The 16,177-nt window shown below is 41.9% G+C and overlaps 1 protein-coding gene across 1 annotated transcript in view; it reads right to left on the bottom strand.

Annotated features, from left to right (window-relative positions):
- The window catches only part of NEMP2 (nuclear envelope integral membrane protein 2), a 66,743-nt gene continuing 50,566 nt past the window's right edge, over nt 1-16,177 (bottom strand). The window contains exons 7-9 of the mRNA XM_075831258.1: nt 8,647-8,872; nt 2,237-2,401; nt 1-491 (exon numbers count right to left, since the gene is read on the bottom strand). Coding sequence (XP_075687373.1) covers nt 284-491; nt 2,237-2,401; nt 8,647-8,872 — 599 coding nt within the window. The 3' untranslated portion in view covers nt 1-283. The remainder of the gene's footprint in view (nt 492-2,236; nt 2,402-8,646; nt 8,873-16,177) is intronic.

Here is a 16,177-nt window from a genome sequence, read left to right as displayed (position 1 = left end):
TTTTGAATGTCCTGTTTTGTTTATTCCAGGTTGGTACAAATAGCTTGGCACTTTATTTCAAAATCCTAACACATTATTATTACTATTTTTTTTCCCCATATAATATTTGGTGGCCAAAAAAAATAATCAAATGGTGATAAAAGATATATAAACATATGTACTGTTGAGTAATATCCAACAAAACAATGTGTGGTACTCGTTCAAAGTTCATTCATAGGCTCAAAAAAGGTTAGGTGGAACAGGGATAATCAGACAGCATCTCCCCACCTCCACCAAGGTTATGCTATTCAGACTGAGGATACATCTGAGCTTCAGAGTCCACTGAATAGTCATTTTCATCTTGACCTACACTCACTTGCAGGTTATTTTTTACTTCCCTGTCCTGGATAATAAGTTCTTCTAGAAACAGGCTCCCAAGGCCATACAGCTGCTCGTATGCATTAACCTCTTCAGAAGACACATGGTCAGATCCCAAGACAAATTCAGCAAACCTTTTAATGACAAAGGCAAGAATATAAATGTAACAATTGTACTGGCAGTGAATATTTACACTATTACTTTTTTTTAAATCTAAATAGGACCAAAATTCTGTGCAGATTCTTTTCTTTATATAACTTTATATTAGTGGGAGCTATTTTATTCTGATATACAGATCCAACTCCCCTGCGTGGTTAAACAGCTGGGATCTGAGTTATCTCCAATCCCAGCCGTTAAAGCAGGGTGTCAGCTTATATATACAGTGGACACCCGCAGAGTATGAGTGGTCATAAAGGGATTCAAATATAACATTTGGCTGCTAGAGGGAGGACAGGAGCTTGTGCATGCTGTTAAATCAATAATAAAACAGTAAGCAGCAAGCTCCTAAGATATATTACTACATTAATCAGCACAGAATGTTGAACAAAAAAAACAACATGATGATAAAAAGCACTCATTCAGTTTTAAGTCTCGGTCAACTGCTGAAAATACCACTTAACTTCAAAGGCTCAAATCTGCATAGAAGGCTCTGTTAGGGACTGACCCAGTCAAAAATGCCGGATAAAATAGTGCAGCATACGATGCTATTTTGCTCACTAAAACAACAGACATCTTGACAGAAACACAACGGAAGCCATTAACCCCTTCGCACAACCAGACGTGCTATTACATCCAGGTGCTGGGGGGTGATTGGAGCGTGCTCATGCGCTGAGCGCGCTCCATATGCTACGGATGTCGGGTGTATTTTACAGCAGACACCTGAGACTAACAGCTGGGAGCAGCGATCGCGCTGTTCCTGGCTGTTTAACCCCTCAAATGCTGCGGTCAATCTGAGGCGTTGAAAAGAGGGGGGTGACCCCTCCGACAGCTGATCACCCCCCCCCCAGCAGTGAGATCTGGGGGTGTCGATGGTTGTTATGAAGCCCGGGGCCTAATGAAGTCCCTCAGGTCTGCCTTCACTCTACATCTGTTAAAAAATTTGCCCTCACACCGCTCAATGGGTGAAAAAATTAAAAAAAGTTATGTCTCTCAGAATGCCAATAAAAGAAGTAAAATATAAAAAAAATTGTGTACATTTGGTATCACCGCAATTGTATTGAGACACAGAATAAAGATAAGTTTTCGTTTTTACCGCACGGTGAAAGTCGTAAAAACGAAATCCCCAAAAAATAGAGGAATCGCAGTTTTTTCCAACTTCAGCCCGCAAATAATTTTTTTTATGTTTTCCAGTGCATTATATGGAACTATAAATGGTACCAAAAGAAACTACAACTCCTCCCAAAAAAAATAAGCCCTCACACCACTCTATTGACGAAACAATAAAAAAAGTTATGGCTCTTGGAATGCGGGGAGTGAAAAACGAAATAAAAAAATGGCTTCGTCCCGAAGGGGTTGAAGCCCTCATACAGCTAGGTCGACGGAAAATACAAAAAGTTCACAGCAGTATTCTTGGTGTCTCAAACAAACATGCAATAGAGGTTGCCATTTGGAATACAGTACAGATGGGAGGTCTCTGCAGAAGCAGCATGTGACTTGCCCAATTTCTCAACATAGTTAAAAATAACTGATAAAAAAAATTACATGTCGTTTTGGAATAGATATCTTGCAATGTGTCCAAAATAGAATATAATTTTAACCTCTACCCTTAACCCCTATTATAATCATTATCCAAGCTTCTAGCTGTCGTATTCTTTAAAAATTCACAAAATACCGGAGAGCCCCTTTAACCTTAAGTCGTATACTCTGTTGAAAATGTTACCTCTTAGGTGAAGAAAGTCTTGATACTGTAACCCACGAGTTAAAGTCAGGACTATTACAGAAGTCACGAAGCTCTTTTAAAGCGTTAAGGGTCTCTACTTCGCACTGCTCATTGTATTCTTCTTCTGTAAGTAATCGAATGATTGGCTTCTTGTGTATCACTTTCCTAAAGGAACATGGCAAATTATTAGTCAATTAAATGCTATAGGTATAACATTCTAAAAATATGCATAGTTTCTTAAAGGGAATGACCAAACAGAGGATGTTGAGAGAGGATCTTACATATGTTCACACAAGGTCATTACGTCCGTAATTGTCGGACGTATTTCGGCCGCAAGTACCGGACCGAACACAGTGCAGGGAGCCGGGCTCCTAGCATCATAGTTCTGTACGACGCTAGGAGTCCCTGCCTCGCTGTCGGACAACTGTCCCGTACTGTAATCATGTTTTCAGTACGAGACAGTTGTCCGGCAGCGAGGCAGGGACTCCTAGCGTCGTACATAACTATGATGCTAGGAGCCCGGCTCCCTGCACTGTGTTCGGTACGGTAATTGCGGCCGAAATACGTCCGTCAATTACGGACGTAATGACCTCGTGTGAACATACCCTAAAGAATCAGTCACCTTTCAAATTGCTTCGGTTCTTTATTTATTTTTCGTAATATTGCTGGCAAAAACGGAAACTACTATATGTAGTCAAAGCTCCATATGTTTAATCCCTTCCCGACATTTGCCGTATGGGTACATCATGGAAAGCTATGACTTCCCACAAATTGCCGTACCCATACGCCAAATGTTTGGCACCGGCTCAGAAGCTGAGCCGGTGCCATCATCGTCGGATCTCAGCTGTATCTTACAGCTGACATCCGACTGTAACGGCGGGGACCGAAATTAGCTGCGATCCCCGCCGTTAACCCCTTAAGTGCAGCTCTCAAACGCGAGTGCTGCACTTAAGGTGTTTGCAGCTCATCGGAATCCCAGCAATGAAATTGCCGGGGTTCCGGTGGCTGCAATGGCAACTGGAGGCCTAATACTGGCCTCCCGGTCTGCCTAGCACGGAAACCGGTCAAGATCTGCCCGGCGGCGGAGCCTGATCGGCTTCCGTAGCTGCCGGCAAGATGGCGTCGGGTCAGGAGCTGATCCGGCGTCATCAGCGGTGGAAGTCAGCTGTATATTACAGCTGACATCCACCTGTAATGGCAGGAACCGGAGCTAGCTCCCATCCCTGCCATTAACCCCTTCGATGCAGCAATCGTAGCGGTTACTAGCAGATCGCCAGCCCTGACAGGCAATCAGGACTGGCGACTGCTGCTATGGCAACAGGAGACACAATGGTCTCCTGCTCTGCCATTACGCAAGCCGATTAGGCCCCACCGGGAGGCGAAGCCTAATCGGCTTGCTGTCAGTGAATAACTGACAGATCTAATACATTGCACTACATAGGTAGTGCAATGTATTAGAAATAAATAAATCTGACAGTTGGACCTTCAAGTCCCCTAGTGGGACTTGAGAAAAAGTGTAAAAAAATTATAAAAAAGTGAAAAAAATTAAAGTTTGAAAATAATAAAAGTTTCAAGTAATAAAATAAAACACAATCCCCCTTTTACTCTTATCAAGTCCTTTATTATTGAAAAAAATTTATAAACCATACGTATTTGGTATCACCGCGACCGTAACGACCTGAGGTATCAAAATATTATATTATTTATTGCACGCAGTGAACAGCATAAAAGAAAAACGTAAAAAACTATACCAGAGTTTCTGTTTTTTGGTCACTTTGCCCTATAAATATAGGAATAAAAAGTGATCAAAAAATAGCACGTATCCAAAAATGGTACCTATAAAAACTATAGCTCGTCTCGCAAAAAACAAACCCTCATACAGCCGCGTCGACAAAAAGATTAAAAAGTTATGGTTCTCACAACTTGGCGACAGAAAAAATACATTCTTTTTACAAAAGTAGTTTTATTGTGCAAAAAGTTGTAAAACATAAAAAAGTTCTATAAAATATGTATCGCCGGAATCGTAAGTTAACATATAATTTATAACACATGGTGAACGCTGCATAAAAAACCCGAAATAAAACTATGCCAGAATTGAGTTTTTTTTGTTTACCTGGCATCCCAAAAAATAGGATAAAAGGTGATCAAAAAGTCGCATGTACCCCAAAATGGTACCAATAATAACTACAGTTCGTCCCACAACAAACCAGCCCTCATACCACTACGTCTATGAAAAAATAAAATTAGTTATGGCTCCAATAAGTCAGGAAATAAAAAATATGCAGTTGTGCCCGAGGGGAACATTTCTTCTGTTTGAAGAGGCGATTTATCAAGGACCTAAAATTAGGGAACCAGGAAAGGGAGGGCCCAAACATATCCGCTGGAAGAGACGGTGCCCGTATTATACCAGGACAATACTTCCCAGCAAAATTCCCCAAACTGCAAAGGTGCGGAGTGCGGACCAAAAGGGGCATAAGAAAGGACGCCATTTATCAAGGCAACTCCGGCCAAGGATCGATCACAACGTAATACACATCTATGGATCATTTTTTTTTTTTTACCCCATTATTATAACCACCTGACTATGTCCCTGATATACTCTGCACAGCTTACATGTACCCCCACATTATAAACGGAAACACCAGCAATACTCAAACAAAATTACTACCAAGCAAAATCCGCTCTCCAAAAGCCAAATGGCGTTCCCTCCCATCTGAACCCTACAGCGTGCCCAAACAGCAGTTTCCTTCCACATATATGGCATCGTCATACCCGGGAGAACCCTTTTAACAATTTTTGGGGTGTGTGTCTCCAGCGTCATAAGCTGGGCATGACATATTTGCCACTGAAATAGCATATCTAGGGAAAAATATACATTTTTAATTTGCACGTTCCGTAGCGCATTCATTTATGGAAAATACCTGTGGGGAGGGGGGTGAAATGCTCACTACACCCCTTAACAAATGCCTTGAGGGGTGTAGTTTCCAAATGGGGTCACTTCTCAGGGGTTTCTTTTTATTATTTCACATCTGAGCCTCTGCAATTTTGAACCAATACTTTGTAAATCGCCAAATTAGGCCTCAATTTTCGCATGGTACTCTTTCACTCCTGATCCTGGTCGAATGTCCAGGCAAAAGATTAGGGTCACATGTAGGGTGTTTCTAAAACCAGGAAACACAGCATAATAATTAGAGAGCTGTCTTGTTATGCTGGCACAAGCTGGGCACCACATATTCGCATATCTAGGGGAAAAAAATCTCATTTTCACTCTGCAGCATCGAGTGCACACTAATTTCTACAAAACACCTTCAGGGTTAAAATGCTTACTACACCCCTAGGTAAATGCATTGAGGGGTGTAGTTTCCAAAATTGGGTCACTTCTGGGGGGTTTCCACTGTTTTGGGCCCACAGGCACCCAGAAACCAATCCAGCAACATCTGCACTCCAAATGGCGGTGCTATCCTTCTGAGCCCTGCCGTGTGCCAAAACAGCCGTTTATGACCACATATGGGGTATTGCCGTACTCGGGAGAAATTGCTTTACAAATGTTGGGTTCTTTTTTTCCTTTATTTGTTGAGAAAATGAAAAAATTTGCGCTAAAGCTACGTCTTATTGAAGAAAAAGGATTTCTTTTTATTTTCACTGCCCAATTCTAATAAATTCTATGAAACATCTGTGGGGTCAAAATGCTCACAACACCCCTAGATGAATTCCTCAAGAGGTGTAGTTTTCTCAATGGTGTCACTTTTTGGGTGTTTTCATTGTTTTATCCCCTCAGGGGCTTTGCAAATGTGACATGGCCTCCGCAAACCATTCCTGCTAAATGTGATCTCCAAAAGCCAAATGGCGCTCTTTCCCTTCTAAGCCCTGCTGTGTGTCCAAACAGCCGTTTATTACCACATATGGGGTATTGTTTTACTCGGGAGAAATTGCTTTACAAATGTTGTGCTTGTGCTTTTTCTCCTTTAGTCCTTATGGAAATGAGAAAAAATTAGCTAAACCCACATATTCTACTTTCCAATAATTTCTGCAAAAAAACTGTGGGGTCAAATCGCTCACTATACCCCTAGATAATTTCCTCAATGGGTGTAGTCTCCAAAATGGGGTCACTTGTGGGGGGGTTTCCACTGTTTTGTCCCCTCAGGGGCTTTGTAAATGTGACATGGCCTCCGCAAACCATTCCTGCTAAATTTGAGCTCAAAAAGCAAAATAGCGCTTTCCCTTCTCAGGTACGCCGTGTCTCCAAACAGCCGTTGATTACCACAAATGGGGTATTGTTTTAATCAGGAGAAATTGCTTTACAAACTTTACAGTGCTTTTTCTCCTTCAGTCCTTGTGGAAATGAGAAAAAATTAGCTAAACCTACATTTTCTTTGAAAAAATGTAGATTTTAATTTTCACGGCCTATTTCCAATAATTTCTGTAAAAAACCTGTGCGGTCAAAATGCTCACTATACCCCTAGATAATTTCCTTGAGGTGTGTAGTTTCCCAAATGGGGTCACTTTTGGGGGATTTCCACTGTTTTGGCACCGCAAGAGCCCTTCAAACCTGACAAGGTGCCTAAAATATATTCTAACAAAAATAAGGCCCCAAAATCCTCTAGGTGCTCCTTTGCTTCTGAGGCCGGTGCGTCATTCCAGTAGCACGCTACGGCCACATGTGGGATATTTCCTAAAACTGCAGAATCTGGGCAACCAATATTGAGTTGCATTTCTCTAGTAAAACCTTCTGTGTTATAAAAAAAATTGTATTAAAAATTTATTTCTGCAAAAAAATATGAAATTTGTAAATTTCACCTCTACTTTGCTTTAATTTCTGTGAAATGTGTAAAGGATTAAGAAATTTTCTAAATGCTGTTTTGAATACTTTGAGGGGTGAAGTTTTTAAAATGGGGTGACTTTTTTGGGGTTTCTAATATATAAGGCCCTCAAAGCAACTTCACAACTGAACTGCCTCTTGTAAAAATAGCCTTTTGAAATTTTCTTGAAAATGTGAGAAATTGCTGCTAAAGTTCTAAGCCTTGTAACGTCCTAGAAAAATAAAAGGATGTTCAAAAACCGATGCCGATCTAAAGTAGACATATGGGTGATGTTAATTAGCAACAATTTTGTGTGGTATAACTGCCTGTCTTACAAGCAGATACATTTAAATTGAGAAAAATGCTAATTTTTGAAATTTTTCGCTAAATTTTGGTGTTTTTCACAATTAAATACTGAACATATCGAGCAAATTTTGCCAGTAACTTAAAGTGCAATGTGTCACGAGAAAACAATCTCAGAACCGCTTGGATAAGTAAAAGCATTCCGGTTATTACCACATAAAGTGACACGTCAGATTTGAAAAATGAGGCTCTGTCAGGAAGGTCAAAAGTGGCTAAAGAGGGAAGGGGTTAAAAAAAGCACATACACGCATGTCAATATTTATATCATTCTTGTGGCTTATATAGCACAACATATTCTGCATCGTTGTACAAAGACGGTCACCATTTACATCATTCTTTGCCCCCAATGGGATACAGAATCTAATTTTCCCAATCTGATACACACTCTGGCCAATTTCATAGAAAGCCAAGTATATATGAGGAGAACAGATGTTGCACTTGGTTGGATTTGAATCCAGGACTTGCAAGGCAACAGCGCCAACCACTGAGCCACCATGCTGCCCATGAATACACTTGTATTTTGTAAGCTATATCCTTACCTTTATATTGTTCCTGATTGAAATCGTGCGTCACTGTACCCTGTTAACTTATTGTACAGTGAGGCTGTTGCCTTATAGATAAAATTATCTTTATTGCACACTTATCTTGGTGTATAGAGTGTTCATATAGACCGCTGTGTAAATATGCCGATGTCTCAGGTTGGCAACAAAATGTCAATCTCGCATATATTACAAGGGTCAAGTTAAATCCCATATATACAGAAATATAGAAAATAGAAGGAGAATTATATACAATTTACAGTACTCTAAAATGTAATTTTCATTGCATAACAATAATAATTTTTTTATAACCAGGTGGGACAGTGGTCCTGCATTTTCAACATAAGTGTGGGTCTCAAAGCTGGCACATTTCATATCAGACATTTATGGTATGTCCCGTGGATACTGTATGCTATCAATATTTCTCATGAAAAGAAGGCTATATTGTGATGATTTAGTGGTGTCACATCTGTAATTATTTGCATTATACTTAATGCAAATGTTGCTCTAGGATTGCTCTTTAATGTTGCTCTAGGATTGCAACATTAAATATAGACATATCATATGCATTCAGTTGCAAATTCCGGTTTGTATTGTTGAACATCACACTTTTTGCAAGTCAATCAATATTCATAGGTTTAGAAAGATACCCCATACAGCATTTCCATTGAATTATCTATCCCATTATTAGAAACATAAACATACCAACCTGTAAATGTAGCCGATTGCCCTATAGAGATAAGGCAGCCCCTTACACGACAGAAGAACAAGAATGACTGCAAAGGCAATTTCATAAACAGGGTGACCAAAGTAAATCCAGATGCAGGCGATGATTTGGAGCGTCCAAGTTAAAAGATTAAAACTGGATTCACTGCGCAATGGGCCATGACTGTAGCAAACGGCAAAGCTCAGCAACCCCAGTGTTCCAAAGTAACCTGTAAATCACATAACATCATTGCAGCTCTTTATTAAATGCTTCATAAAACTTCTACAGCACATTAAGCAATAAAAACCCATGCATACGTCTGCTGTTACTACTAGATGGACAGGATTGTCTCCCTGGTAGTAGTGAAGATGAGGGCTGTCGGCAAGAACATAACTCTCAGTGTAATATCAAAACATTTTCAAATCATTTCCCCTTATACTGGCATCAGATGGGCACAATGTACTTCCAGTGAAAATGTGGAGTTTTAACCCCTTCCCGCCGTAAACAACTTTCAGATTTTAATTTTTTCCTCCCCACCTTCCAAAAGCCTTAACCCCTTCAGGACCAGCCTATTTTTTCAAATCTGACATGTGTTACTTTATGTGGTAATAACGTTGGAATGCTTTTACCTATCCAAGCGATTCTGAGATTGTTTTCTCGTGACATGTTGTACTTTATGTTAGTGAAAAAATGTTGTCGATAATTTTGGTATTTATTTATGAAAAACACCACAATTTAGAAAAAATGTGCAAACATTTGCATTTTTCAAATAATTTTTATTTTTATTTGGATTAACATAGAAAAAACAATAGCAAATACAGACGTGCAGGCACAAAGTGGATTAACAAAAAAAAAAATAAAAAAAATTTGTACATTACAATGAGCATCCATACATAGTTCAACACAATATAACTACAATGGAGTACGAGGACTCAAGGGGCGGACTGTCCAAGATCTGTCTGCATTATGAAAACATTGATAAGACTACTTTCAGCTCGGAATATACAATAACAAATAAGAAGCTTCACTTTATGCTACTTCACGTCAGCATCCACTGCCTGCACTAGATAAGAAAAGGTTCAAACTATAATCATTTTTCTAAATTTAAACGTATCTGCTTGTAAAACAGATAGTAATACCACACAAAATAGTTACTAGTTAACATTTCCCATATGTCTACTTTATGTTTGCAATTTCTCATATTTTAAAGAAAATTTCAAAAGGCCATTTTTTCAAGGAACCAGTTCAGTTCTGAGGTGTCTTTCAGGGCCTTATATGTTAGAAAGTACCCATAAATCACCCCATTTTGAAAACTGCACCCCTCAAGGTATTCGAATCAGCATTCACAAAGTGTTTTAACCCTTTAGGCGTTTCACAGGAATTAAAGCAAAGTAGAGGTGAAATTTACAAATTGTATTTTTTTTTGCCGAAATTCATTTCTAATAAAAAAAAATTGTAACACAGAAGGTTTTACCAGAGAAACGCAACTCAATATTTATTGCCCAGATTCTGCAGTTTTTAGAAATACCCCACATGTGGCCCTATTGTGATAATGGACTGAAGCACCGGCCTCAGAATCAAACGAGCACCCAGTGGATTTTGGGCCTCCTTTTTTTAAAAAATATATTTTAGGCACCTTGTCAGGTTTGAAGAGGTCTTGTGGTGCCAAAACAGTGGAAACACCCCAAAAGTTACCCCATTTTGGAAACTACACACCTCAAGGAATTTATCTAGGTGTATAGTTAGCATTTTGCCACACAGGTTTTTCGCTAAATTTATTAGAATTGGCCTGCAAAAACGAAAATCTACTTTTTTTCTGAAAAAACATAGAATTTTTTAATATTTAAAGAGGCTGTGTCACCAGATTTTGCAACCCCTATCTGCTATTGCAGAAGATAGGCGCTGCAATGTAGATTACAGTAACGTTTTTATTTTTAAAAAAACGAGCATTTTTGGCCAAGTTATGACCATTTTTGTATTTATGCAAATGAGGCTTGCAAAAGTACAACTGGGCGTGTTTACAGTAAAAGTACAACTGGGCGTGTATTATGTGTGTACATCGGGGCGTTTTTACTTCTTTTACTAGCTGGGCGTTAGGAATGGGAGTGTATGATGCTGACGAATCAGCATCATCCACTTCTGTTCGTTAACACCCAGCTTCTGGCAGTGCAGACACAGCGTGTTCTCGAGAGATCACGCTGTGACGTCACTCACTTCCTGCCCCAGGTCCTGCATCGTGTCGGCCACATCGGCACCAGAGGCTACAGTTGATTCTGCAGCAGCATCAGCGTTTGCAGGTAAGTAGCTACATCGACTTACCTGCAAACGCCGATGCTGCTGCAGAATCAACTGTAGCCTCTGGTGCCGATGTGTCCTCGCTCGTCCGACGCGATGCAGGACCTGGGGCAGGAAGTGAGTGACGACACAGCGTGATCTCTCGAGAACACGCTGTGTCTGCACTGCCAGAAGCTGGGCGTTCTGAAGAGAAGTGGATGATACTTTTCGTCAGAACGCCCAGCTAGTAAAAGAAGTAAACACGCCCAGATGTAACACACATAATACATGCCCAGTTGGACTTTTACTTTAAACACGCCCAGTTGGACTTTTGCAAGCCTCATTTGCATAAATACAAAAATGGTCATAACTTGGCCAAAAATGCTCGTTTTTTAAAAATAAAAACGTTACTCTTATCTACATTGCAGCGCCGATCTGATGCAATAGCAGATAGGGGGTTGCAAAATCTGGTGACAGAGCCTCTTTAAAAGAAATAATAAAGAAAATACACCCCAACATATTTAAAGCAATGTCTCCCGATTACGGCAATATCCCATATGTGGTAATAAACTGCTGATTGGACCCACAGCAAGGCTCAGAAGGGAAGGAGCGCCATTTGGATTTTGGAGCACGGATTTTGCTGGATTGGTTTTCGGTTCCATGTCGCGTTTACAACGCGGAGGGACCAAAACAGGGGAAACCCTCCAAAAGTGACCCCATTTTGAGCACATAGGTTTTTCACTAAATATATTGGAATTAGTCTGTAAAAATGAAAATCTGGGGGCGTGGCCAGGCACTGATGTGAGCGGTCGCACGGAACTTCGGCTCTGACTAGAGACCCCTATTATATATCCTGCGGCGGAATTACTGTGGCCACCATTCCTTACCACTTGCGGAGAAAGGGTAAGAGACCCACGAGGAGTAAGATGGGAACGTCAAAAGTGACAGGAGCTGCGGAAAAGTTGAAGGAGTTCGCCCGGGGAGCGGTCCAAGATGGCGCCCGCGGCGAGTCCTCACAGCATGTAGTGGAGGGGCTGGCAAAAGTTACTGGAGGGCAGACGGATACACTCCCTGCGGCTGAGGTAACAGCACAGCCTGGACTGACACTGCAGCAGGTATCGGAGACACTGCTAGCGGCGATATTAGAGACCAAGACCTCGGTCACTACAAAAATAGAGGAGGTTAAGGTGGATGTGAGACAAGATCTGCACAACTTAAGAGACCGGGTCGCACACGCTGAAACCAGGCTGTCGGATCTGGAGGACCGCACTGCGAATATACCCCACACACTTCGTGATCTCTCTGGCAAGGTGGATTTATGGCGCCAGAAAGCGGATGATTTGGAGAACAGGCTGAGGAGAAACAACCTGCGGATCATAGGCCTACCAGAAAGAGCAGAAGGAGCTCGCCCGGATGAATTCACAGAGAAATGGCTGAGAGATTTGTTTCCAGATACCGAGTTTTCCCAGGCTTTTGCGGTGGAACGGGCGCATAGGGTTCCGGCGAGGCCGCCACCCCCTGGAGCGAACCCTCGACCATTCCTGTCGAGGTTGTTGAATTGCAAGGACCGGGACCTGGTCCTGCAGGCTGCCAGACGCAAGGGGTGATTAAAGTGGATAACGCCACGGTTTCGATCTTTCCCGATTTCTCCCCGGAGTTACAACGCCAACGAGCATCGTTCGTGATGATTAAAAGGAAACTGCGGGACCGACAAATTCCATACTCTATGGCATATCCGGCCCGCCTGAGAGTCGTAGATGGATAATCGAGATGTATTTTTTGCCAACCCTGAGGAGGCGGATGAATGGTTGCTGAGGAATAAGAGGTCGCCTAGACGCTGAAGATTTTCTGGGGGACTTAAGCACAGGAATGATGAATATGTATCCTGAACGGACATTCGTTGTTATATGTTGGGAGTCGGTATACACGGGGGAGACAAGCCTCAATTTTTAATGCATGTTGCTTTATCTCTCTGGAATTGTTATATACCTATGCTTGTTTCCTGATGATCAGAATGGCTCCAGTTTTATTTACAGCTCCTGTAAGAATATGTGAATGTATTCGGTTCCTGGAGTTTTAACAGGGGGAACATGACTAACGAGATGTTGGTCCTCTCGCTCTCGGCACAGTAAAGCACATTATAGGGGGGAATCTATTGGAGTACGCAGGCTGTTTGGTGAATCCACTGTGTATATTCCTTAGCGGTGGAAGCTACCCCTTTTCATATATATTATAAAGCTCAAGAGCTCCTGTTGAACTCCTGATAGCTACCTGGGTTTTCTTATGGTTCATGTTTATGATCTCTGTATTAAAATGTGTCAGGCGAAGGGTACCTTACAATTTGAGAGTTGAATATCCGGGGCAGGTGCTACCTTGGGGGAGGGGGAGGCGGGAGATAGAAGAGCTGATATCACTTTATAATGAGATCTCTCAGTATGGCATCACTTAAGCTCTTGTCCTGGAATGTGAGGGGCATGGGGAATCCAAGGAAACGGAATATGATTTTCTCTATGCTTAAGAAAGTGAATCCACATATAATATGTCTTCAGGAGACGCATTTGACAGCAGACACAGTACAGTTTTTATGTAAGCCCTGGATTCAGTGGAGTAGACATTCTGTCAGAACTTCTGCTTCTAGAGGGGTATCTTTATTAATACATAGAACTCTCAGGTGGGAGGTGCTGCATACCAGAATCGATCCTGATGAGAGATACGTATTCGTTCACGCCAACATTAATTCCACACCTTACGTTGTAATGGGCGTATATAACCCACCGCCAGGGTCTTTGGCACTAATTAGGGAGGCGGTTTCTTTTGTTTCTGCTTATCAAGAAGCCAGAGTGATCCTCCTAGGAGATTTTAACCTTACAATGGATCAGTCTATTGATCAGTTCCTGTTGAGGGGAGAGGACGAAGCGAGACAAGGTGCCTCCCCATTGGCCTTACTAATGGATGAGATAGGTTGGATAGACTTATGGAGAATTAGTCATCTGGGAATTCGTGAATACACATGTCATACACCACAATTTGATGCACTGTCCCGTATAGATTATATTTTTGGCACACCCTCTGTCTTTAATTCTATGGAAATCATTGAACATCTCCCTAGACCGATATCTGATCACAGACCGATACTCCTACAACTGCTGCTACCGGAGGTGGGCAGGAGGGGAGCTATTAAGATTCACCCATTTTGGCTTCAATTAATCAAACCAAATGATAGGATCCCAGATCAGCTAGATGTTTTTATAGAGGTATATAGGCAGGAACAGAATGGGTTGCGGTTGTGGGATACTTTGAAAGCATATTTGAGAGGCTGCCTGAAATCATCAATATCATATGTGAAGCGCTCCTCGGCTCAGAAGGAAAAGGATTTGGCGGGTAGGTGTGGGGAATTGGAGGCCGTGTTTGTAGGTGACCCCTCTCCACATAACAGGGAGGCCTGGCTCTCGGTGGGGAGCGATTACCTGCTGGTAATGCAGGAGAAGGCTGATCGTAGAACTTTCTTCACTGGCCAATCCTTTTTTGAATTGGGTAACCAATCCAGCAAATTGTTCGCTCACGTTGTGAGACAGAATAACATGTCTCCACCAGTGTTGAACATTCGAAATGCTCAGAACGTACTGGTTCATACCTCTCAGGAGATCTTGACACAATTTGCTGACTTCTATAGGGACCTATATACGTCCAGGGTTGGACACTCTGCGGAAGATTTGGAGGGTAATTTGGATAGCATTCAGTATCCACAGCTATCGGCTGAAGGTAGTACTTTGCTCGAGTCCCCCTTCACTGTGGAAGAGATTTCTGAGTGTATACTGGACATGACTAAGGGAAAGGCCTCGGGCCCAGATAGGATTCCTTTGGAGATCTATATTCAATATATTGATACTATGTCGGCCCAACTCTTTTCTCTGTTTGAAGCGTGCTTAATGGCGGGGGACCTGCCGGATTCTATGAAAGATGCTAATATTGTAGTTATTCTAAAACCAGGAAAGAACCCAGAGGAATGTGGGTCTTACCGCCCCATATCACTGCTTAACATAGATTATAAGATTCTGACCAAATTATTGGCCAATAGATTAGCTCGAGTCATAAAAGACGTCATACACCCGAATCAATCCGGATTTATACCGGGGAAATCTACCTCGGATAGTATTCGTAGAGCCCAGGTGGTTACTCAAATGGGATGGTGGGAGCAGCAGGATTGGGCACTGGCATCCTTAGACGCAGCCAAGGCGTTTGACTCCGTTGAGTGGACTTACCTTTGTGAGGTGCTCAAGAGATTTGGGTTTGGGACTACCTTTATTAAATGGATCAATATCATATATAAAGAGCCTCGGGCATCAGTGGTGGTTAATGGGATTTTGTCCCCCTCCTTCCCTCTTCATAGAGGCACGAGACTGGGGTGCCCATTGTCCCCCCTGTTGTTCGCACTGGCCATAGAACCCTTGGCTTTATGCATTCGAAGTGATGCGGCCCTTCAGGGCATTCGGATCGGTCCGCGTGAAGACCGCATAGGACTTTACGCTGATGATATGTTGTTATACTTGGCCAATCCAAACGCCTCACTACCTAGGGCTATGAGACTGATGGAGGTGTTTAGCAGCTTCTCTGGCCTACATATTAATTGGGGTAAGTCCTACCTCATGCCTCTCCATTCTAATAATTGTGGGTGGGCCTCACATTTTCAGGGCTTACAGGTTGTACATAGTTTTAAATATCTGGGTATATGGATGTCTAGGGATAGCTCACACGCTTACGATATAAATGTGTACCCCTTACTTTCCTATTTGAAAGATAAATTTGCAGTATGGAAATAACTCCCCTTATCGGTGGCGGGTAGGATCAATCTCATCAAAATGGTAGTGCTACCTAAATTGTTATATGTTTTGGAACACGCGGACACACTGGTTCCTAAAAAGTTCTTCAATTTGGTCAATTCTATATTCACCCCATTTATTTGGGGCAAGAATAGACATAAACTCAAACTAGACACTCTACAGAGACCTAAATTGAAGGCTGGAGCGGCTCTACCGGATGTGTTTTTATACTACTTGGCAGGTCAAATTAGATAAATTCGGCTTTGGCTGTTGGACGACCCTTTGCCAAACGCCGAACATCATATAGCTCATTTCCTCAGAGTCCCTAATTTGTGGCCCGTTTTAGAACCCCATGACTTCAGTCCTAGACATACTCTACCACTGATCAAACTAGCGAAGCAAGTGTGGTCTCATGCAAAGTCACTGTTGAAATTTACTGA

This window comes from Rhinoderma darwinii, chromosome 6 (genome assembly GCF_050947455.1).
Source record: "Rhinoderma darwinii isolate aRhiDar2 chromosome 6, aRhiDar2.hap1, whole genome shotgun sequence".
In the NCBI taxonomy this organism is placed as follows: Eukaryota; Metazoa; Chordata; class Amphibia; order Anura; family Rhinodermatidae; genus Rhinoderma; species Rhinoderma darwinii.
This window is presented reverse-complemented; position numbering and strand designations above follow the sequence as displayed.